Raw genomic sequence first — 26360 nt, 5'->3', positions numbered from 1 at the left:
CAGCCTCAGGATTGCGAACTCGTGCCCCTGACCTATCGGGCGGGGCTCCGCGCTCCTGCCCTCGGCCCGGATGGCTCTCCTGGCTGGGACTTGGGGCTCCTGGAGTTAATGTCCAACTGGAGGTCTGCGGAGACCGGATCCGAGGTAAGCCGGGGAGCGGGCCTGGGGGGAGCGGGCGGGTGGCGCCTGAGTCGCCAGCGGGCGCGTCGGGCTGTGCGGCGCTGGAGACAGAGGGGGCGCGGCTGGACCCCAGAGCAGGCGGTGAGACTAGAAAGAGGGGACACTAGAGGGAACCGAAGCGCCGGGAGGGCAGAAGAGAGAGAGAGAGAGAAGTGGAACCGGGGAGAGGCTGGGTTTGCGGAGGGGCAGGTTGCCTTTCCTCGTGGGCAAAAATCTCTGGTGCCCCTGCTGCCTCTGGACCCGGGCATATCCGACAGGGGCAGTGTCCCTCCCCGATTCGGCGAGGTGCTCTTCCGTCAAGTCCCGGGAAGGTGCGGGACTGGAATCGCCTTTGAACCCACCACGACCAGAGTTGGGTTTCTCTGTGGACGCGCAGCTGCATAGATATCATTACCGGGAGTGTAACTGGGTTTGGTCTGTTCCAAGGAAAAGTGTAGGCCCCGGGAGGAACTGCTGCAAAGGTGCTGAGAACCTAAAAATAGAGAGCTCACCTCCTCCGGAGCGGTCTTGCAAATCTACATTCCTAGCCCTAGTCGGAACCCGGTTGCTGGCACTTTCCTAATGCCCGAAATCCCACCTCACCATCCCCGTCAAGCTTAAGAGACGGGCTTCCTGAACCGTCCAGGACCAGGGCCTCCGCCTCGAGCAGACTCTGGAACCTTCTCAAGGTCTCCCCGAAGCCACCTCGGTGATGGGTTGAATGACTTTCGTCTGTACTTGTGCCACCTCCCCCAGTAACACCCCCGCCGCCACCCTGGCACAGCCTCAGGGCTGATTTCGCTGTCGTTTGGTTTCCAGACCCGGCGGGTGAAAACGAACCCTCTTCGGGGCGGGGAATGACTCTCGCCGGAACCCCCAGCCTCCTGACGCCTCCCTCGTTTCGGGGCTGGCACACGCGGCCGCAGAGCCGACGTGCGCGGCCCGTGGGAGCTGCCCAGCCCCGCGCTCGCAACACTTTTGCTCATTGGTGGGGACAAACACAATTCTTCCGAGCCCTGCCGCGGATGTGCTAGAGCGCACTCCACTCTTCCACAGTATATTTGCGGGGAGAGTATAAGTGGTTTACAATGTTGTGTTAGTTTCTGCCGTACAGTGAAGTGAATCAGCTATATGTATACATATATCCCCTCCCTCCTGGACCTCCCTCCCCGCCCCACCCATCTAGGCCATCTTGAACATACACTTCAGTGTCCCAAGGAAGAGGTGCTGCTGCCAAGCTGACGCACGCACCTCTTCCCGCAAAGCCCTGCAAGAGGGGAGCTGCTGGGCTTCCGCCCAGCCGCGACCAGGTCTCGCCCTCACAGTTTCGCCACGTCTTCGCTTCGGCGGGGTTCAGGGACAGTGTCGCCTTTTCAACAAGTGTCAGGTGTTTGGGGAGCCCGCCGCGTCCCCAGCCCACCCTCGCAAGGGGTTCGGCTGCCCCTGGGTCTGGCACCCGGCCTCGGGCCCTTTAACAGACAGACCCCTTCCCAGACTGTCTGCAGAAGGCGGCGCTCATTCTTTTTCCTCCTCTGGTCTTGGGCCCGACAGAGTTAAGTCCTCCGTCCGTCCAGGACACAAGACACAGTTAAGAAAAGCAGTTCATCTTTTCAGCAACTTCTGTCCCTATCCCCAAAGAAAGCCCCCGAGTTACAGCACGCCGCCACCCACCCACCCCCGCCTCCCTTGTCTCCTCCTGAGACCTGGATCTCGAAGGCAAAGCCCAGACAAACCTCCCAGCCTGCCAGACACAAGAAGGCGCTGGCGGCGGCAGCGCTCACACGAGCTGAAGCTGTCACCGTGACTCGGGGCGGGGGGGGGGGGGGAGTTCAAAAAGCAGGTTGCCGAGGAACCAGCTTAAGTGAGGTGGGTAAAGAAAAATTAGGGAGTGGGGGTGAAGAGGGCTAGAAGCCTGAAAAGCAGGGATGCTCGGGAGGACATCCAGAAGTTCCGGGGGGGGGGGGTAATTTGCATCTGGGGAAGGATTGTAGGGGGAGTGCTCGTTCATCGGTTCTATGCTTAAAATGACAACGCAGCCCCAGCCGCGTGGGCGCTCCAGGACTCCGGCGGTTTCTGGTGCCCTCTGGTGCTGGGAACCCAGAAGCGCCCCGCGGCGAGCGGCGGCTTCTGCCGGCACTTTTGGCTCTTGGGACGCCCTTTCCGCCCTGGACTTGGGGACCACCAGGTGCCGGCGCCCGCGACGCTCCCCTTTTGCCCTGTCGGGCGCGTAAGTCCTGGGCGCAGAGGGGAACCAGCCTGGAGGGTACGAGGGTGGGTGCGGGGGCACCTGGCGGAGCCGACTTCGGGAGGAGAGCTCGGTTACCGCACGTGGCAGCGCGTTCCGCAGTTCGCGCTCGTAGCAAAGGCGGACGGTTGCGGCAGAAACACGTCGGACAGATGTGCTTTAAGAAAGCGATAAAGAGACCATCAGGGAAGCCGCGGGGTGTGTGTGGGGTGTGGGGAAAACCTCTGCGGGGACCGCTGTGAATGCGAGCCGCCGGATTCCGTCCTCTTGCTCCTCTCGGCAAATACCGGGAGCTAAAGAGCCGCTCCGGCTGCAGCCTGCCCCGGCCGTGCTCAGAGGGAAGAATGCGCCCTCCCCGTCCGGGGCAGGTGGGAGAGCTCTTTTCGTGGCCTGCGCCGCACCCCGCGGAGGGCGGGAGCCCGAGCCGGGAGCCTCCTTTGGCCAGGCGGGGAGTTTTCCGCTGAACTCTTTTGCCAGCTTCGCCACACTTCTAATTGAGGATCTCCACGTCCAATTTAAAAAGCCCTCCGTCGGCCAAGCAGTAAAAAAGGAAAAACCCTCTTAATGCGGAAGGGAAATCTGGTGCCTCTGTCGCTTCCTGCCCGCGGCCACCGCGATTTGGGAGAGCGCATTAATCCCGCTCCTCCCCGCCCCTCAGGGCCGCCAGCCAGTTCGCACGCACCGGCGAGCGGGCCCTCGGCGAGGGAGCGGGAGGCCTCGCGTTCCCCAGTCCTCTCTGCTCGAGCGCCTCGCGGGGCTCGTTTTGCACGGCCTGGGTGAGGTGTTGCCTGGGCCCCCGCGCCCCAACCCAGAGCCTTTCCTTTTCCCCGGGTTTGTAAATCAGCCAGCGGGGCGTGGGGCGCCCGGAGCTGCAGGTTTTCGGAGTTCCTATAGTCCCTACAGACTCCCCGAGCCCAACAGCTGCATAGCGAACAAACAGACGCCCAAAGGATGGAAAATGCATTCGTCTCCGCAGCAGTGGGAGGTGGCGGTCGAATGAAACGCTTCCCCGGGTGGCCTGCACCGGAAGCCGGGCGGGAGTTCTGGGTGGAGATGGGGGGCGGTTGCTGGAAGGGAGGCGGGCGCTCCTGGCTGCTAATGGAGAGGAAAGGGGCCGAGGTTTTTGTTTTTACCTGGAAACTCTTACTCTCTCCCACGGAAAAAGTTCAAGGAGATTTTCCTAAGAATCCCTTTTATTTGGAGGAAAGAGGATAATCAAGTGCATGAGCGTCGTAGCCCTTGTAAACGGAACACTGGCATTGGGGAGGCAGTGGGTAACACCGCACCCCAAGGCGCCCGGGTCTCCCGCCACCTCCTAATTGTGTGGGGCTTGGCCCCGAGTTGAGGGGGCCTGTTTCCTCACCAGCCCCCTGCTGCGTGACCCTCCTTTCTAGGGGTGTGCGGAGTGACAGACCAAACGGAGGCCCCTGACTCAGAGGACCTGAGCCCCACCGCGCACCCTTTCCTGGTCTAGACCTCCTGGTAGCGTCCCGGACCGGGTGCAGTTGTCCAGGAGTGGCTGTGACCGGCCGTGGGGAGCTCGCAACTCCTGTGCGAGGGGAAGGGATTTAAGGCCAGAGTCTCGCAACACTGCAAAAATAAAGAAGGCGTTCGGGGTCACCACGAACATTTTCAAGACAAAGGCAATCGCTACCTAACAGTAACGCTAAAGCACTTACTGAGCGCTTACTTTCTGCTTGGCTAGGCCTTTTCCTCTGTTAATATTCATAACCTTAAGAAATGGAAGTCGTATTTTAAACCGAGTTGAAGCTTTGGGAAGTGAAGTAACTTAACGCAGATATTCCCCGGACAGCCCCAAAGTCTCCAAGTCCCTACTAACTTCTTGTTCCGACGACAAAATACTAAGTTAAGTGGGAGGTGTAAAGCTCGGGCGAGGTTAGTGGTGCCGCAGAGCCAGCCTCCGCCTAGCTGAGCGCAGGATCGGGACCCCGGGCGGTCCCGCACTTGATTTTATTCCTAAAATAAAAGGCTGGTCTCTTGCTTGGGTCCAGGGCTCTTCCCCGGGGCCTGTGGGAGCTGCTGGACGGGGCGGGAAGCACAGGGTGAGGGTTGCCCGGTCCCCCCCCCCCAGGAAGCGCGGGGGTGAGCGGGGTTGCGCGCCAGTGCTGGTGTCGTCGTGTTGGTACCGGCGGGGGCAGCGGCGCTGCTCGAAAATCCGACCCCTGGGATCCGGTGGCGGAAGAGAAGGGCACTTGTGGGATGGCCGCCAGGGAGGTGCACCCAGGAGCGGGGACGAGCAGGCGGCTGGGAAGGAAGGAGGGGGGCGGGGGTGCCCGGGGAATCGCCGGGCTGCCGCGGTCCGGGAGGAGGGCGGTGCCGAGTTTGGAGGGGAGCCCCGAGGACCCGCGCGGCCGAGGCGCCCCGGGCAGCGCGGCGGCCCTCGGCGTCCAGGCCTAACGCGCTCTCCCCGGTTCTCTCGCCCGCCCGCCCGCCCGCCCAGGTGCCGCCGCCGGACGGGACTCTAAGATGAAGTTATGGGATGTCGTGGCTGTCTGCCTGGTGCTGCTCCACACCGCGTCCGCCTACCCGCTGCCCGCCGGTAAGAGGCCTCCCGAGGCGCCCGCCGAAGACCGCTCCCTCGGCCGCCGCCGCGCGCCCTTCGCGCCGAGCAGTGACTGTAAGAACCGTTCCCTCCCCGCGGGGCTCACCCCACCCGCCGCTCGCACGCACCCCAAGTCAGCCCCGACCGCAGTGTGGCCTCCCGACCCCGGGCAGAGCCGCGCTGGCGCCGACGCCCCCTCGCGGTTCGTAGCCACCGACTTGGTAACCCCGGACCCCGACACCTAGTCTGTATGTGTCACGCGCTGGTTTTGCCCAGCACGGGGGGTAACACATTTTCCTGCCGCTCATTTAGCGTTCCGGGGAACAGCTGTTTTCCCCAGCAGTACCACCACCACCACCACCGTAGGAGAACACTCAGTTGTCTCCTTTCCTCTGCTTCCCCACCACACATATACACACCCCAACCCGTTTTTTCTTCCAAAGCCCTCTTTCTCTGGGTGTACCTGGCTGTGCCGAATTCTGAAAACAATTTCATTTCCATCCTAAACTGCCCTTGCAAGGGAAGAGGCTGAGGTTTCACAAAACCAAGCCAGAGTCAGAGAAAACACAGAAGGGCCTTGATTTCCAGAACAAGCATCTGGGCAGTGTCAGATCTGTTCAGAAAAGTTCCAGTTCTAGAAAGACAACGATGCATAGTGCTAGCTGGGGCTAGGGGGAAAAGAACCAAACAAACCATCGTTCACTCCACACATTAACACACAGTGTTAACTCTGAAGAAAAGGCCAGGTTATTAATATTAGGAAACGAGTCTGTGATTTGCCTCTCAAAACTGTCTTAGATTATCAGGGCACGTCAACTATGATTTGATATAATCTGCCCTCCGCTCTCGAGAAGTTTATCTATTGCATAAAGCAGAGTATGCTTCATCACAAGTTAGAGATTATTGGGGAGGTATGTAGCTAACAAAGGTAGCAGCAGAGAATTTGCACAACCTCAAACTAAAGTGTCACCATAACCACTCACCACTCCTGTTACCCTTCAGGCTATTTTGCATTTGAAACATGCACTGTAGAAAGGGTCCCAGAGTCAACTGTATGCTAGAGTCCCCCAAACCTATGGCCTTGGGCTAAAAATCGCCCAGGAAATGTGATGTGCTTATCTTATGCTTAATTACAACAATTAAAGCATCGCCTTCCAGAAGTCCCAGGGAAAAGAAAAAGTGCATTTTTCTAAGGCAAATTAAGACTTCAAGAGTGACTTAGGGTTAGAAAGAGAACACAGTTGATCCCTTGAAACTGAAGGAACTGTTCCAAGAGTTTCTGTCCATTAGTTGTATAAACTTATTTTTAAAGGCTGTGGTTTCAACCACGAGTTTCCATCTTAGCGTATACAATGTTTCTGCAGTAGAAACGTAAAATGCCCTTTAGTGCCACTGTCTTCAGAACTGTACCCACGAGGGCTGAGTAAGTGGCCTTTCATTGGTTCAAGCAGCCTAGGTCAGAGGAACAGGAACACAGTGGAAGGTAATCGTTTTCTAACCAAGACATTCTGGAGAGAAAAATGACTGTGCCTGATTATGAAGCTGATGAATTCATGGAGGTTTAATTAGCATATTAGTACCCTGTCTACCTAGGCTTATTTAATGCTGGCTCCTGGTGCTGGCTCTGCTTTTGGCTAATTCTGTGACCTTGGACAAATTACTTACTACAGAACTCAATGAACAGTTTATAGCTCTACAGGAAGGCCTTTCCGCTCCAAAATGCCAATGACCATGAGATTGCCCACCCCCAGAACTTCCCCCCACACCTGCGCACTCCACCCTAACCTTTCTTTGGGAAAAAGACTCATAAGAAAAGTCCCCTGCTCACTGGACTCACCTGGGGAACTTTAATGACTGCTGATGCTGGGCTTCACCGGGAGAGATTCTGATCTCATTGGTTTGGGTCGTGGCCTGGGCATCTAGATATTTAGATGTTCCCCAAGTGAGTCTAATGTATAGTCAGGGTTGAATCCCTATGGCTTGATAATACCCTAAGAAAATCCGTGCCTCATGTAAGGAACAGGCAGTCACAAAGCAAGCAAGGTAGCCGTAAGGCGGTAGCTGGGGGCTCTGGGGAAAGGGAGATCACTTCCCTCTTCCAAAACTGACGCTAAGTCATCAATGGACAAGATTCTGACCACTGTGTTTACATTAGAACCAGCAGAACACACCTGATTCTGTTTTATCTATGGGAAGACCCAATAGATCCTTGAAAGAGAAATGTTCCCAAAGAGAAAGGGAGCTGCGTTCTAAGCCAAATTGACTTCTTTCCAGGTATGTTCAATTCGGCAGCAAGCTGTCAGGCGGGGAAGGCGGAATAATGACAATGTGCAGACTTTGAACACTCAACCATTGTCAACATGCTCCTGTCACAGCGCCGACATTTATATCCTGCACTGTACGCCATGCAACTGGTTAAGGCTTATGTAGAAAAACATTCATTCACTCGTTTCATTTGAAAATAGAAAGTACCATACATACTGGTCCATCTTCTTTTCAAATGCTTGTAACTTAGTGATTGAGCAAAGGCTCTTTCATGCCACCTTGAGTCATTCTGTGCTGTTTAAAGGGGACTGGACTGCACCCTGTCCACACACACACCTTTGAGGTTGCATGTATTTTGCTGGTTCCAATATAAATGAAACAGCCAGAATTCTGTTCCTACCATTATCATGAGCTGAACCAACCAAGTAGAATTCATAACTGGCTTACTCGTTTGCCTAGAGGTTGACAATAAAGTTCATGGACTGTGGCTGCCTCCCGTAGCAACTTTGAACTTGTCTAAACTCAAAGACTTGTGATTTTCCTTTTGGGGCATCCAAGACTTTTCCCTTTCACCATCTTTGGTTGTTTTTTTTTTTTTTTATTTTGCTTTTTACCCATATCTTCTCCAAAGGGCGATTAGAGCAGGCCTGAGGCATCTAAAAAGCGAAACCAGAAGGTTATACGCACAGATGTCATAGCATTTTAGAGCCCAAAGGTACTCCTATGGTCCCCAAGCCTAAAGATGTAAAGCAGCTTGTCCAAAGTGCCAGAGTTCCATGATGGCAGGAGGATGGTTTTTAAAAATTTGTGATCTGAAAGCACGTATTCATTCAACAAGTAATTAATGTGTGCCTGTACGTGCAAGGCACTGTCCTAGGTGCTAGGGAATCCTTGGTACACAGGCAAAAGCCCCTGTCCTCATGAAATGTACTCTCTAGTAAAGGTACAGTGTGTGGTGCAATTTGGTAGCTTTGTAAACTAAAATTAAACATGAAGAACCTTGGGCTGAAAAGGTGGGCTTTCTATGTGACCGGAAACCAACTAGAAGAAACACTGAGCATTCTTAAATTGTAATTGCAGGTAATTCACAATTTATTGTAATCTCATGGGGTTATATTCTACCAGTTTGGTAGCCAGTCACAAATTTTCCTAGAGAAACCATCTTACAAATCAAGGTATCAAGCTCCCAGACTAGCCCACAAAAATCTGTGTAAACCGTGATAGAACTGAGATACAATTCACAATATTATTGGGCTAGAGTCTCTTCCCAGGTTGCCAGGTCCCATAATCTGCAGAAGGAGGGCATAGAGCAAATCATGGAGTTTCAACAAGCAAGAGCTCACGTTCACACGTTCAGATCAGTCTATGGTTTGGATCCCAGGCTTGCCACTTACCCAGCTGTTACTTAACAGCTCTTAAAGCGCAGTTTCCTCATCTGTAAAGTAGGAATACTGTTCATCCCGCCTCCTGGGGCTGCTGTGAGAGTTAAACGAGATAATGCTTTGTAAAACCTGTGCCCCATAAACAACTATTGTACTTGCCAACCTCCTCCTTGCAGCATGCACCCAGTGAATGCCTTTTCTCCCGCCACAGACGTTCACTTCAGCCCCTGCCAAGCCATTGCTCTAACTGGTGGAATTTCAAGCAGCCCGACAAAGCATGGAGAGTGAAAGAAACGCAGACCTTGCTGGGAGGCTATTTTGGGTCCCAGAGACAGTCAGTTGGTCAGCACGTAGGCGGGCCAGTCTTGCCTGGGATTCTACCCCCGGGTCAGCTCCCCCTGGCTCCTCCCAGGTTTCACAGCTCCTTCCCTTCCCCATTCTCTGAGCCCACATAGTTCCTATGGAATTGTTCCCACCAGATTCCCATGGTCATGTTAGGGAGACCCCCCTCCCCATGGGAAGAAGGGAGCCAGGGCACACTAAGATCCCTACAGGTAGGTGATAAGGGGGCTGTGAGTTGGAGGCTCCCTGTCTTGAGATAGAGTATTTCTGTTTTAAGTGATCCCACCTGGATATTTCAGATGTTTCACAAACTCAGCAAAAAAAACCTGTTACTGAATTTAGTAAACTTTCAGCCCATTGTTATTCGGCTAAGAAATCTTCTAGTGCAATAAGCTGGTTAAATTATAAGCTTTCAAATTTAACGTTGTGGGTTCAGAGTTCAGAATAAATAAGTGCCGTCCATCTATTGCTTCTTATTATTTTAGGGACTATATGAATAGATGATACTTTAATAAGGTCCCTAAGCTGAAAAAGGGCTGTGCCACTTGGGATAGGGGTCCTGGAATCAGGAAATCGCATGTCAGGCTTTTAGGAAGCACTGATTTCTCACTTGAGATCTGAGACCAACATCTCATTCTGGCCTCAGTCTGAAGACCTATTTCAAACTGTTGCTGTTTAGAGAAATCTATTTCAGGCTTAATTTGAATTGGCCAGTCTTAGGACCTTAGGCCGATCCAACAGCCAAAGAATTGTTCTCAAAAGATTCTACTTTCACTGATAGAAAAATAAAAGCTATCTGGCATTTTCCCCTCCTAATGTCCCTTTCATCTTTGTTTCTTTAGCACTTAATGGTCCATAGGCCCTTTATTCAATTAAAACACGTATTCTTTAATTAATCACTTGAGCTCAATCAGGAAGCAAGTATTAAATATCTTTCATGCTCTAGGTGCTGTGTGGGCATCTAAAAGGCAAAACTGTGAACTTAAATAGCTTATGATCTAGTTGTAAACTATGGATAGCCCGATGGGTGGGTGGGTGGGTGGACTGTCAGTCCGAGAGATAGCTATGTCTATCAAGGCATGTATGTTAGCTGTGGTCATGGTAAGAATTCCTAGCAATGAAGTCACTGGGATTTGGAGATTATAGCAGGAAAGAATTTGGGGGAGAGGGGGGATTTGAGCTGGTACTTGAAAGATGGGTATTAGGAAAGGAAGGGAAAGGGAAAAGGGCACATTCCAGACCAAGGAGAAGCATAGGCAAATTTGTGATCACGATATGGGGAAGGGGCAGGTGGTGGATACAAGGAGGAGGCCAGACTCGTCGCCAAGTCCTGAGAACAGGTGGCGGGAAGTAGTGTGAAATTTAGGATATCTCTGTAGGTGATACCCAGATTATGAGTTACTGTAAAATCCAGGAAAAGAAGGTGCTTGCTCTGTTTCTGATGGCAGCGGGGTGCCGCCGGAGTGTCTCAAGCAAGCAGGAGGCAGCAAGCGGGATCTCACTGCAAAGCCTTCTTGCGGCAAAACTTACTCACGTCCCAAGCTTCACGAGTCTATAGCATAGGCATATTTTTCATTTTGAAGTGTGCCCTTACTTTTAAAGTGTCTAGGTATAAGCACAATTGAATCAACCTGTTAATCCTCAAATAAGTGAAGAGCTACAAATTAAAACTTAAGTTAGTATCATACAGATGAACGTATTTACGGAACAGAAATAGACTCACAGACATAGAAAACAAACTTATGGTTACCAAAGGGGAAAAGGGGGTGGGGGATGGATTGGGAGTTTGGTATTAGCAGATGCAAACTATTATATATAGGATAGATAAACAACAAGGACCTACTGTATAGCACAGGGAACTATATTCAATATCCTGTAATAGACACAGAGAGTGGGAAGGGTAAGCTGGGACGAAGTGAGAGAGTGGCGTGGACATATATACACTACCAAATGTAAAAGAGATAGCTAGTGGGAAGCGGCCGCATAGCACAGGGAGATCAGCTGGGTGCTTTGTGACCACCTAGAGGGGCGGGAGGGAGACTCAAGAGGGAGGACATATGGGGATATATGGATATGTATAGCTGATTCACTTTGTTATACAGCATGCTGTACAACAAAGTGATTCAGTTGTACATATATATACATTCTTTTTCATATTATTTTCCATTATGGTTTATCACAGGATATTGAATATAGTTCCCTGTGCTATACAATAGGACCTTGTTGTTTATCCATCCTATATATAATAGTTTACATCTGCTAATACCAAACTCCCAAACCATCTCTCCCTCTCCCCCCTTCCCCCTTGGTAACCACAAGTCTGTTCTCTATGTCTGTGAGTCTATTTCTGTTTCGTAGATAAGTTCAGTTGTGTCATATTTTACATTAGATTAGATCCCACATATAAGTGATATCATATGGTATTTGTCTTTCTCTTTCTGACTTACTTCACTTCTTATGATAATCTCTAGGTCCATCCATGTTGCTGCAAATGGCATTATCTCATTCTTTTTTATGGCTGAGTAGTATTCCGTTATATATATATATATATATATATATATATATATATATATATATATATACACCACATCTTCTTTATCCATTCATTTGTTGATGACCATTTAGGTTGTTCCATGTCTTGCCTATTGTGAATAGTGCTGCTTTGAACATAGGGATACATGTATATCTTATTGAATTATAGTTTTGTCCAGAAATATGCCCAGGAGTGGGACTGCTGGATCATATGGCAATTCAATTTTTAGTTTTCTGAGGAAATTCCATACTGTTTTCCACAATGGCTGCACCAGTTTACATTCCCACCAACAGTGTAGGAGGGTTCTCTTTTCTCCACACGCTCTCCAGCATTTGTTATTTTAACAAATAGGTTTTGCATACTGTCCTAAAATCGAGTAGGCTTGAGCTATACTGGACAAGAGGAGATGTTATTTATCCCCGTTGTACAGGTGAAGCAATGAGACCTAGAGATTTGCTCAAGGTCACAAATCCAATAAGTGGTGAAGTCAGCAAACCTCAAACTTCTAGTCCCAAAGCCAATAATGCTGGCTTAACACAGGCTGCTCTCATACTTAGTAGATTAAGAAAACACAAACCTTGGCTTGCTAAAAATGTATTCACTAACTGAAACACGTATTTCTAGGAAAATCAATGAGCAAACTAATAGAAAGAAGCAAGGAATATTATATTTCCTTGAGGCCCTTTCTTTGATCCCTGTTTCGGCTGCAGTGGGCCTAGGCTCATATTATTTATGGCTATTTCGAAGTCTAAATCAGGACATTTTAGGGAGAGAAACATGTATTTCTCTGCACAGTCCTATAATATCAATGCTTTTTGCAGTGAGAGAAGGCTCCCTAACTCTTCGGGACAAAGTGAGGTCTCCTAGGATGCTTGATAGGCTGATGGCATTTGGGAGGCCTTCGAGAAGGCACTTGTCCACGGGTGGCTTCTGTTCCGCCCAGGGAAGGAAGCGTCCACTTGGGAAGCCAAGGGTGACTGCACACGTGCCAGAGTGATCGCCTCTGTGGGAACAGGAGTGGGTTTGCATACACAGATCTTGGGTCACTATTGGGAATCAACTGCTTAGCTCAGTAGAGACAAAACCCACTTTTGTATGATTGTATAACTGAGCATGGTTTTTAAAGCCTTCAAACTTTTTTGCTTGCAAACCTACAAAATTATGTGGAAAAAGTATTGCCTACTTCTAAAGTGATATCTGCAATTTTATCACAAGTTTAAATAGTTGTAGCAGATGCAATTTCCAGCCCATTTGGGAACTAGATATGTGCTTCAAATCTATTTTTGGCAAAACCTTGGCGCTGCAAATGTAACTTATTCAATTCGTGGAAAATTATTAAACAAATCAGCTCAAGTAAGCTTATTTTTTGGGCAGAAAAGGTCCAACTTCATTTTCACTTCAAATGCACATGTTGGTATACGTCCATGACAACAACCACACCTCTGGATCCTAATTATAAGATGAAGAGATGGATGGGTGGATGGACAGACAGACAAATAAAGCACCATGCCTTGCCATGAGTGCCTGGACAGAATGAAATGTGGAACCACCTACTCTGATATTTCTTGATTCATTCATATGGAACTTCAGTAAGTGTTCATAGTACAATGAATACCCATGTCCCCTTTTCACCAAGACTGACCTTTCATTAGCATTTTGCTTCATTTTTTTTCCTAAACCATTTGAGAATTACTTGCAAACATAATAATAACTAGTTCAGCATGAACCTTCTAGGAGCCAAGGACATTACCTTATATAACCACAATTCAGTTATCAGTCTCAGGAAATTTAACATTTACACAATACTGTTATCCAATAGATAGTCCATATTCAGATGCCCCCAGTTGTGGCAATAATGTTCTTCATAGTTTTTTCCCTTAATCGAGGGTCACAACTTACATTTGATTGTCATGTCTCTTTATTCTCCTTTAATCTAGAATTAGTTCCCAAGCCTTTTTTCCCACAACATTTTGAGAAGTCTAGACTGTCTTGCCTGCTGTTCTGCAGACAGCTCTTCGGTTTGGATTTGTGTGATTGTTTCCACATGATTAGATTCAGGTACACATCTTTGGAATCCTAAGTTCATGATGACGTGTTCTCACATCACGAGTCACCGATACCGGTTTATCCCAAGGAGCCATGCACACCTGAACTGTCCTTACAGGTGTCTATCCACCAGACAGTGCCTCGCGGTTAAATGAGTGAGATGGGCAGGAAGGCAGACGGATGATTGTTGAGAGGAGAAATGGCTGCAGGAGTATTCGTAGGTGGACCAGTCTTAGGACGCAGCACGTGTGGAATCTGAGGATCTGGACACTGTTTCTCTTAAAACTACCCAGAGACTCTGTAGAAAGTCCTCATGTACCCCCAGAGGGATGCATGCCACAGTTTGAAGACACCGATCTATGCCGTGGTGGACACAAAATATCGTTCATGGGCTGTGGAGTCAGTTGGTGTTTGTGTGGTTCATTTGGGGGCATATCTAGGAAGAGAGAAGAGGCAGCCCAGTCTCCCAAGACAGGCCTGCGCCTTCTGTCCACAGACCACCATGCCGGGGCCTCCAGGCCTTCTCCTCCACGGGACGTGCTGGACAAACAAGGGGCCAGTGTCTGCATCTCCTTTGTCCAGAGCCAGCAGACTTGGTCTTCACGCCACTGCCTCCAGTGTAATGTCAGTGAAGAACGGGCACAGGGACTTACTTTGGGTGCCGTTTGTTAAGTACTTTCAGGCGCTGAACCGAAAATCTTCTTCCATTCCGTGTAACTCTCCCCACTTTCCGGGGAGATCGGGGCTGCACAGGGTTAATCAACTTAACCAGACTGGACCCAGGAAAGCCTGAGGGAGCACTCACTCTTTTGACCATACCACATGACATCACTTCCTGCCAGCCCACCTCTCTCCTACGAAACTCTTCTGGCTACGTCAGCAAGGAGAAAAGTCAGGCGTGGAGGTTTTGTAGCTGCAGCCGTTTTTGAATATGTCTAGCTAATTACCCGAAGAGTCTTTGAGATTCTAGTAAATTCATCCACCAAGGGGTAGAAAGTCCCTCCTCACATCTGACCACAGGAATACATCAGGCAGGCTCAAATGATAAAGAATACTTTTCTTTCACCCCCTTTACTCTCCTTTCAGCTTCTTAATCCCTCCTCTTCTTGCCCAGGTCCCTCAGGCCCTTCGAGTTCCTTCTACCCACTGCTCAGGTGGGCCCACTGGGAAGGGCCCAGGGAAGTTGAATGCAGGACCCAGTGGAACCATGCGGCCTCTCAGGCTGCAGGCAGGGCTTTGTGGGAAGGAAGAAGCCAGGTTCTTTTGCTTTCCAGGTTCCTTTGGGGTTTCCCCTCCAAGAACATCTCAAGGGATTATTTTCCCAAGGGGCGCTTTGTACACTTCATCCTACTGGGTAACTTTCTCTCCCTCCCCTGTTAAGTGTTTTATAAGGGCAGTAGCAGGTCTCCTGGTGTGCACTCGAGCATGAGGTGTTTACAGCTGGCTGTGGTCTGCTTTTAGCTCACACCAGGTGTTCATGGATTAGCTAACAAATGGACACCCTATTGAGTGTTTTCCTGACTTAAAAGCAGAAGGATGGACCTTTTCCCCTCAGGGGAGCCATTCTGTATTATCATAAAATTATTAACATCACTATAATAAAAAGTATGGACCACATAGGTGGAAATTAGAGCAGGGCAATTAGAAGCTGAGTAACAAAATGAATGTAGTCCATCTTTCCTGAGTGAAGTTTTTGGCTATTTGTATTCATAGAGTAATTTCCATTACAGTGATGACAAGTTTTCTTAGTTAAATTGTAGGATAAGTAGTCAAGACATGGTATAGCTAGTAAGTATGGGGGATGTTGGTCAAAGAAGGTGGATCTGGTAACTAAAATGGCATTCTGGTGGGCAAATGGCCTTTAAAAGTATACCCAAGGCTTCTTTTTCTGTATTTTGAACTGGTTGGTCTTTTCTTCTGTCTTGAGAGGATCCAGAAATGCTTTTTTAAAACAACAAAACACTGGTGTTTTTACAACGCAAATACTTTTCAAATAAACCTGTGTCATGTTTTATTGCCAGCAAACCACTGGTCATGGAGAGAATGCCCTGGTAGCTCTGGCAGGGGTCACAGAGACTTAGTAAATTGCCTCAGCTGGTGATTGTTCATGGGAGAACAGATGCTATGGACCCCTCTTGAAGTTAACCCGAGTCCACTCTGACCAGGATGGTCTATGTAATGCCAGATGAATATTCTGTCCAAAATAGGAAAGGAAGGGTGGTCGTCACATGATACGAGATGCCTCAGCATTCCAGTACTTAGGGATCCGTGGGTGCTTTAATTAGTTCAAATACGTGCCAAAGTCCACACTTTTAAACAGTAGCAGATGACAGAACTTTGAAGTTTTCAGAGAACTGCAACACTCTCCTGAACTAACGCCCCACGTTTCAGAGGTCCCTGAAGGTCAAGTAAAAAACAAGGGTCAACAGCCCCCAAGACAAGCTGTGGGGCTCTTACAGTGCATTTGGTAGCAGTTGCCGTGGATGATTCTAGCCTTAGAGTCCTAAGACCAAGCAGCAAAACCAGAAATGAATAAAATAGAGATTTTGAGAAAATGGCAATTTTGCCACTTGGGTGAGGGAGACTGCAGGATTACAGCATGTGGGTGTCTGTGTCCCCTCAGAGGTCATTGGCTCCTTCTCTACCTTTACAGATGGAGACTGGGGTGTAAGGATACCTCCCACTAGAACCTGGGTGCTTTGAGACACAAGTATAGGGCCCTTTCTACACATCTCTTCACCTCTCCTAAATAAGACATAGGAAGATGACTTGGTGAGTTGAGAGGCACTTGGTTATTTCAGGTGTAACCAAGACGTTGAACCAAGAGGCAAACAGCAAAGGTTGAGAACTGCTAGAACCTAAAACACCTCTCCTGGGGTCTCCTGGGGCCCCTGATGGTGGCGGGTAGCAGAATGCAGCTGGGGCATCAGCATAGGCAGTCCTCTCCCTGACGGGGGCGACCCCAAGGCTTAGACTGTCCGCATCTTAGGGCATTAGCACTGGGGAAGGCCCCCGAGAGGGGCTAGCCGACCTCAGAAGGGTCCAGTGGCTCGTCCAAGGGCACAGGCTGGGCAGGGACTGACCCCGGACTGGAATCCCAGGCTCTGTCCTCTCCAGCTCTGCAGTGAGACTTCATCACTCGGTGCCAGCGTGAGTTTGAGGAGTTTCCGGAGACGGGGCCTCTCTGTCTGAATCTGCCACCGCCCTTGGCTGCCGGTTTTCCGGTTTTAACTGGGAAATTGCCAGTTCTGCCTTAGGGTGATACGCAAGACCCAGGATGTGGGAGAGATGCCCCTGAACGGCATGCTTTTCCCTTTCTGGAGACGATTTACTGTGTTCTGTGGTCCATGGCAGCCTAACTTTAGAATCTACTTCATGTACCTCAGTTCACGCTGAACTTTCCAATAGAAAGTGTATTTCTCACTTCCTGTTCTGAATGTGGTAAATGCGTGCAGGTGAAATCAGCATATCTTGCACTCTTTCCAGAGTAAGTCACCACACACCCGAGACTAGACAAGCTGCACCGTAGTGGAATGTTTACTTAAAAACAGATAAGCAGCTTGGAGCCCTAGAACAAGTCTGAGCTTTGAAACCAAAACCAGCTGAGTCTACATTTATGAGCCACGTGGCCTTGGGCAGATAGATATTTACCTTCTCTGAGCCTCAGTTTCCTGATCCATGAAGTAGAGATAAATATGCGACCCCGACTTTAGCCTTGCCAGGGATGTTGTCAGGGTTAAAATTCATGCTGGCTGGCATCCATCCCACCTTTACACTGGTCATACTAAGTACATCAAGGAAGCTGTCATTTCAAATAGAAGATGATGCATATTTTTTTGTAATGTGGGGAATTTTAAAGGTTAGACTAGGGGCTTCCCTGGTGGCGCAGTGGTTGAGAATCCGCCTGCCGACGCAGGGGGCGCGGGTTCGTGCCCCGGTCCGGGAGGATCCCACATGCCGCGGAGCGGCTGGGCCCGTGAGCCATGGCCGCTGAGCCTGCGCGTCCGGAGCCTGTGCTCCGCGACGGGAGAGGCCACAACAGTGAGAGGCCCGCGTACCAAAAAAAAAAAAAAAAAAAAAAGGTTAGACTCCATCATGTAGTTCTCATAATACTGCAATATTAGTGAAAGAAAATCATGTTTGTACATTATTGAAAAGCAAAAACAGCACTCTAAAGAATGACATTAGTTGGGAATTTTCTTGAGAGGTTACATAAATCTTAGGCTGATCTTTTCATGTAAACATGCATGTGTATATGTGTATATACACATATATGTTTGTATATGTGTGTGTGTGTGTATACACACACACACAGAACTTCTCTTTTTTATATACTTGGTCTACAGAGCAATTTGTACTTTACCTGGGGTACAGGTAGGCAACGAATATCAGATTAAATGCCCTCCCCCCTGGCGGGGGGGTTTCACGTGCCTCCTTTTGCAGACAGCCTTTCAGAAGAGGCTCTGCAGGCACAGCATCTCTGGCCTCACACCCAGGGTCTAACCCACCCCAGAACTGGGCACCACCTGGAGCGAGGGCACCCAGGCGCTGATTGAAGATGTGCCTCTCGCCTGTGTGGCCTTGACCTAGGCAGTAGGTCACCCCTGCGGACCTCAGCGTATTAACCCTTGCCCTTCCAGTACACAGAAGCTGGATGTTTTTCGCTGAAGTACAGAGGTGGGTCCTCCCCAGAGTGAGAAACACCTGGGCCTTCTCTCCAGAGCCTCTGCATCCTTGAGGCTAGTTCTGGCCTGGAAGACGGCTCCTGTAGGAGAGGCCCACTGTGGGTGCGAGGGTCCAGCCCTCTCCTTCCTGGGCCCCTCAGGGCCCACCCCACTCCGGATAAGGGGTCACCTCCTCACTGCTTTCTACACAACCTTGCGCTGTCTCCCTCATGGGCCCACGGGTCAAAGACAGGCTGAAAACTGGCTTAGACACCCAGCCAGGCCAGGTGAGGAGGGGGACAACCCAATAGGAGTATAAAATGACCCCTTGGATTAAAATATAATTAACCTGAAAAAAATATATATATATATAATTAACCTATACTCTTTAAAAAAACAATCTAACATTTAAAAGAATACTTTGTCCACTAAATGCCAGCTTAGCCAAGATAATGATTTGAATTATGTGCTTCTTGCTCCAGCTATTACAAGGAGTACTCTGAGGTCTCACCATTGTTCCTATAAAAACTCAATTAACTTTAACCAGAGAGTCAATATCCCAGGCCTTTGTTCCTGAGGTAATGTTACTGTTTTCCCATAATCGAGGCGGGCAAAGTCTCTGCAGTGAATGGTTTGGTTTGTTCCCAGAGTCTGGCCCTGTAGAAGGTTTCATTTGTTTAAATAACATTGTTTATACAAAGGACACATCAAAGTTAAAATATTTTAAATAGAATAATGCCAAAATATTTAGTTGCACCCTGAAGGATGACTTAAATGCATTTGAGCGTTTTGATTTTTCGAAAACTTTATCTTTTAGATGTCCATGTTTTCCCAGATCTAGCGTCCAAGTGGGTCTGGGAAATGGGCAAGTGTTTGACTTACTTTTTAAAAACGATGCTCCTCTTTTGTGCTTTGCAAGTATTTTACTATCAAAGTTCATACTAACGAGGGCCATTTGTGTAGCTGACATGCTGCCAAGCCCTTTATAGGATAAAGAAAGTGATATGCCATTAAGTCTTAATTTGGGGAACTAATCCAAACCCAACCCCTTTGCTGCTCCTGGCTCAGTGAATTCCAGCTGGGGGGGCTTCTTGGTCTCCCAGGGAGTTTACTTGCCTGCGTCCTGTGTGAGGCCTCTGCAGAGACCCTAAAGATTGGCTCAGTGGGGGCATGGCTCACAATACCCCCTCCAAATGCGTAGTGTTGATAACTTGAGGTCTCTTTAGAAATGAACTCAGTCAGCAGCAAAAGGCCTGGGATTAGGAATTCAGTTGGAAGAGATAGGCCAATTTGCTCTATGGTGTAGAAAATATAATGTTGCCCTTTTCTAGTTTCCAAAATTCATATCCATGTAAAACTTTCAGCATAAATATTTATTTTTTCCTCTATGGTTCAAGAAAGAGAAGAAAGGGGGCAGGGGGGAATCCCTTCGGTTCAATAAGAATCACCTACGTCCTGAACCTGAGGCTTAAATAAACATTTCTACCTTAACGACAAGGTACGAGGGAGATGTCCCATCAAAAGCAGTTCTCATTAGCTACACTCTTTCTTTTTATTTTTTTATTTTTATTTTTGTCTGCATTGGGTCTTCATTGCTGCGCGGGGGCTTTCTCTAGTACGCTAGCAGGGGCTACTCTTCGTTGCGGTGCGCGGGCTTCTCATTGCGGTGGCTTCTCTTTGTTGCAGAGCACAGGCTCTAGGTGCATGGGCTTCAGTAGTTGTAGCATGCAGGCTCAGTAGTAGTTGTGGCTCGCAGGTTCTAGAGCACAGGCTCAGTAGTTGTGGCGCACGGGCTTAGCTGCTCCGTGGCATGTGGGATCTTCCCGGACCAGGGCTCGAACCCGTGCCCCCTGCATCGGCAGGAGGATTTTCAACCACTGCGCCACCAGGGAAGCCCCTACACTGTTTAGTTTAACACATCAAACACAGATTGACTGCTTCCCAGGTGCCTGGAAGCCTTTTAATTCAGACTTAATGATCCATTCACCACCTCACCCAAAAGCATAAGTACTTGGTGCATTCACACTGCTATAACGCATCACCCCAAAAAGGCCAAGCAGAAATTAAAATAAAGAAAAAGGAACTAAACGTTCTCATAACAAAGGATAAGTATGTCCCAAACATTACTGAGGACTGCTTATACTAAAAATTTATTTGCTAGTTATCTGAAATTCAAATTTAACTAGGTATTCTGTATTTTATCTGGCAAGCAAAGCCAGTGGACAGAGTCATGTGGTCAAAATGTCTTAAAAAGGAGGGACAACATTTTTCCAGAACTTTGAAAGTGTCAGGCAATAAATAAGAACATTATAAATGCTGATTCAAATCATCATTATAACCCTAGTAATATAAAATTATGTAATTTATCATGTTCTATAAATTAATGAGTCTCTAAACCAGTGTAAGTTGAACCTTTGTAAGTCTAATGTTTTCCCATTCGTTTATGTTAAAATTTTAGTAATATTTCATCCTTATTTCTGATTAATCCTCAGCTGATTCTCAATCAGTTTTAACTTCCATGTTCCCAGGTTCTTAAGTTAATGATCTATTCAGGAGTTCTTGAAAAGAGCCAGGGACCCCATCATGTGGATCCTTTTGTAAAACAGAGTCTCTTTAGGAATTTGAAGACCTTTTTTTTTCTGTATTTTGACTAATCACCCCTAACATACTAGGTTTGGAAGTTCAGACTTCTATTCAAGCATGGGTTTTTGAAACTGAGCACACCTAATTTCCTCTTTTATAGCTTATTATTGAAAAAAGTCACAAATAGCATAAGCAACTCATTTTTTGAAATAAGTAGTTCATGTCTTTAATGCAGAGTGCTTTAAAAAAATTTTCAGGGAATTTCCTGGTGGTCCAGTGGCACTTTCACTGCTGTGGTCTGGGTTCAATCCCTGGTCTGGGAACTAAGAATCCTGCAAGCCGTTTGGTGTGGCAAAAAAAAAAAAATTTTAACATCTTTGTTGGGAGTATAATTGCTTTACAATGGTGTGTTAGTTTCTGCTTTAGAACAAAGTGAATCAGCTATACATATACATATATCCCCATATCTCTTCCCTCTTGAGTCTCCCTCCCACCCCTCTAGGTGGTCACAAAGCACCGAGCTGATCTCCCTGTGCCATGAGGCTGCTTCCCACTAGCTATCTATTTTACGTTTGGTAGTTTCTATATGTCCATGCCACTCTCTCACTTTGTCCCAGCTTACCCTTCCCCCTCCCCGTGTCCTCAAGTCCATTCTCTACATCTGTGTCTTTATTCCTGTCCTGCCCCTAGGTTCTTCAGAACCTTTTTTTTTTCTTTTAGATTCCATATATATATGTGTTAGCCTATGGTATTTGTTTTTCTCTTTCTGACTTACTTCACTCTGTATGACAGACTCTAGGTCCATCCACCTCACTACAAATAACTCAATTTTGTTTCCTTTTATGGCTGAGTAATATTCCATTGTATCTATGTGCCACATCTTCTTTATCGATTCAACATTTTTCTTTTTAAAACAGCTGAGGAAAGGAAGGGAGAGGGGGAGGGAGGGAGGAAGGAAACTTCCTAAGGAAGTCCAGTAGAAGCGGTTCAGAGGAAACGACAAATTCCGATTCCAATGCTCTCCCACTCTTCCAGTCCTTCTTGAGAAAACGTTACTCCCATGGAGCCAGAACCTTTCTGAATCCTCAGGATGAAGTGGGCTTTGAGAGCTGACACTTTAAAGCTGCCGGAAGCTGGCAAGGGAGTGAGCTTGGTTAGCGCTGCTTATTCACTCGCAGGAGGGAGGTGACGGTGCTACTCGGTGCACTGCGGCTGCCTGCGTGACGGAGGCGTTTTATTTTGGAGCCTCTCATTTCATCATGGTGCGGTTCTCAGCTGAAGCCCAAGTGCCCCCTGGATAAATTAAGGACTCTCTTTCTCCCCTCATAGAGTGACCTAACTCATTCAGAAATCACTGTGGGCCTCCAGGGACCAGATCCTATTGTAGGCACCTGGGATCCACTGGTGAGCAAGCCACGCAAAGGTCCCTGCCTCGTGGAGGTGACATTCGCTCAGAGAAGACGGACAACAAGTAGTCAACATAAGGAAAGTTAGACAGTGTGTTGGAAGGTAGTGAGTATTATGCTGGGGAGGGAAGAGGGCAGGAGGGTCTGGATCCGGGCTTGGGAGGGATTGCATTTGAAACAGGGAGGTCAAGGTGGGGCTTGGTGGTGGCGACATTTGAGCAAAGACTTGAAGGGGATGTGGGCGTGAGCCACTGGGTACTCTGCAGGAACGGTGTTTCAGGCAGAGAGGGAACAGCCAGCACAAAGGGCCTGAGTCCCTGTTTGTGTTCTGATCTGTGTGGGTCTCAACCACGATGATCTTGCCCCCAGGGGACCTTTGGCAATATCTGGAGACACTTTAGTTCGTCACTGTTGGGATGGGGCTGTGGGATACTACTGGCATCTCCCAGGTAGAGGCCAGGGATGCGACTACACATCCTCAAGTGCTCCCACAAGAAAGAACGTTCCAGCCCAAAATGTCAGTAGTGCTGAGGTTAAGAAACCTTGTGTTTGAGGAACAGTGAGTAGGCCAGAGAAGCCAGAGGGGGAGGCAGTAAGGAAGAAGGAAGTTGCATACGAGGTCAGTGGTAACGAAGGCTGGGACGGAGTGGGTGGCCAGGTCAGGGAGGGCCTTGGGCCAGTGTGGACTTTGGCTTTTATGCCAAGGGCAATGGGGAGCCATTGGAGGGCTTGGAGCAGAGGAGGGACATGAGCTGCATTAACAGTTTTAAGAGTGTTGCTCTGGCTGCCAGGTGGAAAACAGACTGAAGGAGGGTAAAGCTGGAATGCAGGGGCTCGGGGGCAAGAGGCGATGGGGCACAGACCAGTGGAAGCAGCTTCCAGAATTCTGTGCACAGAACCATCCAGTGCCAAATTTTACATTTTACATTTAGGACAACAAGGTGATCTGGAAATTCCACACCATCCCCACTCTTTTCATTACTATATGTCATATGTTTTGCATACACACACACACACACACACACACACACACACACACACACACACACACACAGATGAGACAGAGAGAGAGAGAGAAACAGAAATAGATATGATTAAGTTGCCTTAGCTGGATTATGTTTTACACAACAGGATACCTGATATCTGTTTTAACAATTTGTTCATAACAAAACAATTTGATGTGGGTTAGGCACAGTGTAACCCTTCTCTGCTTTAACATGGGCTTGGCAAAAAAAATTCCCTCTTGCTAACAACTCTTTTGTGGCATATTGTCCTAAGCCACATATAACCTTAAACATACTAAATTACCTGAAAATTGGGTGGGGAGCATAAAAGGTTTAGTACCTAATAAATGGGAGTTTGAACTGCTTTCCTCTTTTAAAAGTGTATTCAGTTGTTCAAAGTACCTCTTCTCTTACTTGATCAGCCAAAGCAAATGCTTGAAACACAGCAGAAAATGCCAAGAGACTGAAAATTCACGCGTTTGCCCAAAGGTCTCAAACATCATAGAAGCATCACCTCAATCATTCCTCCATGTGATCTCCCTAAAATGCACATCTCTTGTCCTCTTTGCAACCAAAGCCAGTGGGAGTCGTGTGTCAGCCCGCAGCAGAGGCTGGACACCCCCCTCCCACCATCTGCCCACAAACAGCGTCTCAGTCCATGTACTGCTATGATACATTTAAGTGTCATCTTCCATGTTCGGGCTATTGTAAACAGAGCTGCAATGAACATTTTGGTACATGACTCTTTCTGAATTGTGGTTTTCTCAGGGTATATGCCCAGTAGTGGGATTTCTGGGGCATATGGTAGTTCTATTTTTTAGTTTTTTAAGGAACCTCCAAGTGTCCATCAACAGATGAATTGGTAAAGAAGATGTGGCACATATATACAATGGAATATTACTCAGCCATAAAAAGAAACGAAATTGAGTTATTTGTAGTGAGGTGGATGGACCTAGAGACTGTCATACAGAGTGAAGTAAGTCAGAAAGGGAAAAACAAATACCATAGGCTAACACATATATATGGAATCTAAAAAAAAAAAAAAAATGGTCATGAAGAACCTAGGCGCAAGACAGGAATAAAGACACAGACCTACTAGAGAATGGACTTGAGGACACGGGGGAGGGGGAAGGGTAAGCTGTGACAAAGTGAGAGAGTGGCATGGACATATATACACTACCAAAGGTAAAATAGATAGCTAGTGGGAAGCAGCCGCATAGCACAGGGAGATCAGCTCGGTGCTTTGTGACCACCTAGAGGGGTGGGATAGGGAGGGTGGGAGGGAGACGCAAGAGGGAAGAGATATGGGGACATATGTATATGTATAACTGATTTGCTTTGTGGTAGAGCAGAAGCTGACACACCATTGTGGAGCAATGGTACTCCAATGAAGATGTTAAAAAAAAAAAAAAGAAAGAAAATACATTAACTGTAAACACTCAAAAAAAAAAGAAATATAAGGTTAAATAAAATATATGAAAATTTTTTTTTTAATGTCATCTTACAGTATGACCATATATTTTTAAAGTCATGCTAATCCAGAGAAGTGGTAAATTAGCCTCTGTGTTAGTGAAAAGTAGGCTTAATGTTTTTTAAGGAAGCTCTAAAATATAGTTGAGCTCAAGAGCTTTTCATGTGATCTGTCAAAATGGTTCTCGTCCCACTCAGCTGAGCAGAGGTGTTAAGTCGGGGTGGATTTCAGGAAAGAGCACGCCTCGGTATTCCAGGTGAAAGTAGCAGTGTCTTCCAAGCCCAATCCAAGGTTAATCCTTCTTTTACCCTCTAAGACAGCGTTTCTCAACGTATGCTCCATGGACCACCCCCATCAGAATTTCTCCAGGGCTCGTTAAAAATACAGATTCCTTGGCCCCTCCCCACGCTTCCCTTAAGGGTCGGGCTAGGACTCTGCATTTCCGTGAGCATCCCAGCATAGCCCCAATCCACACTCACATTTGAGAACCACAGCTGTAGGTTACATTATCAGAACAAGAAGAAGGGGCCTCGATCAGCATCAGCACCCTCAATACAGACGCGTTACAAAATGGCAGATGTTATTCAAATGGCAATTCCACTTCTAAGGATTTGTTTTCAGAAGGAAGGGTGTCACACACAAACCCCCTCCCCCGTGTCAGTCTCCTCTTTCGAGTGATGAACTTCCTTCCGCGGAGTCTTAGAGGGTACCTTCCGGCCTGTGTCCTCAGGGTCGGGGTGGAGTGGGTGATGGTGGCCCCTGAGCTGGCAGTTTCACCGTGAGGCCGAGCTTGGACGCCTTTAGGAGACACTGTGATCTTGGAGCCTCCTCGAAATGGTCGTTGCTGTTGTCTCATGTGGCCATTTCTGTTTTCTTGTTGCACAGCAAATATGCCAGAGGATTATCCTGATCAGTTTGATGATGTCATGGATTTTATACAAGCCACCATTAGAAGACTGAAAAGGTCACCAGATAAACAAATGGCCGTGCTTCCTCGCCGAGAGCGCCACCGGCAGGCTGCAGCCGCCAGCCCGGAGAGTTCCCGAGGGAAAGGCCGGAGGGGCCAGAGGGGCCGAAATCGGGGGTGCGTCTTAACTGCCGTGCATCTGAATGTCACTGACTTGGGTTTGGGCTACGAAACCAAGGAGGAACTCATTTTCAGGTACTGCAGCGGCTCATGCGATGCAGCCGAGACAATGTATGACAAAATATTAAAAAACTTGTCCAAAAATAGAAGGCTGGTGAGTGACAAAGTCGGGCAGGCGTGTTGCAGACCCCTCGCCTTCGATGACGACCTGTCCTTTTTAGACGATAACCTGGTTTACCATATTCTGAGAAAGCATTCCGCCAAACGCTGTGGATGTATCTGACTCCCGCTCCAGAGACCGCTGTGTATTGCATTCCTGCCACAAAGTGCAAAGAAAGGGACCAAGGTTCCCAGAAAATGTTTGCCCGGAGTGGAAGATAAGGACCAAGGAGGCGAGGAGGAGGAGGCAGGCAGCCGTTGTGGAGCCTGGCAGAGGAAGATCCAGCGACCGAAAACTGGGCGGGAGAGAGAGAAAACAGCTGTCTGCATTCTCCCAGATGGCGGCCAGCGTCACCAGAAGCTCAGGGCTGGTGTCCCTGCTTGGGTGTTGCCATCGTTTCATCCGATACAGTCCACCGTCGCCGGTCACGGGTACAGTTGCGGATGCACT

The 26360-nt window shown here is 48.3% G+C and overlaps 1 protein-coding gene across 2 annotated transcripts; it reads left to right on the top strand.

Annotated features, from left to right (window-relative positions):
- GDNF (glial cell derived neurotrophic factor) lies at window positions 1–26360 on the top strand. 2 transcript variants are annotated; one of them, XM_059060279.2, is made up of 3 exons: window positions 1–144; window positions 4866–5042; window positions 25549–26360. In XM_059060279.2, the coding sequence occupies exons 2-3, from the start codon at window positions 4892–4894 to the stop codon at window positions 26031–26033; spliced, it is 636 nt and encodes a 211-aa protein (XP_058916262.1). In that variant the 5' UTR covers window positions 1–144; window positions 4866–4891; the 3' UTR covers window positions 26034–26360. The 2 variants fall into 2 exon arrangements, with proteins under 2 accessions (XP_058916262.1, XP_058916263.1); XM_059060280.2 differs by having other exon boundaries at window positions 71–144; window positions 4866–4964.

Source organism: Kogia breviceps, chromosome 4, assembly GCF_026419965.1.
Source record: "Kogia breviceps isolate mKogBre1 chromosome 4, mKogBre1 haplotype 1, whole genome shotgun sequence".
NCBI lineage: Eukaryota > Metazoa > Chordata > Mammalia > Artiodactyla > Physeteridae > Kogia > Kogia breviceps.
The sequence above is the reverse complement of the archived record's forward strand: the minus strand, read 5'-3'. Positions and strand labels throughout refer to the sequence as shown.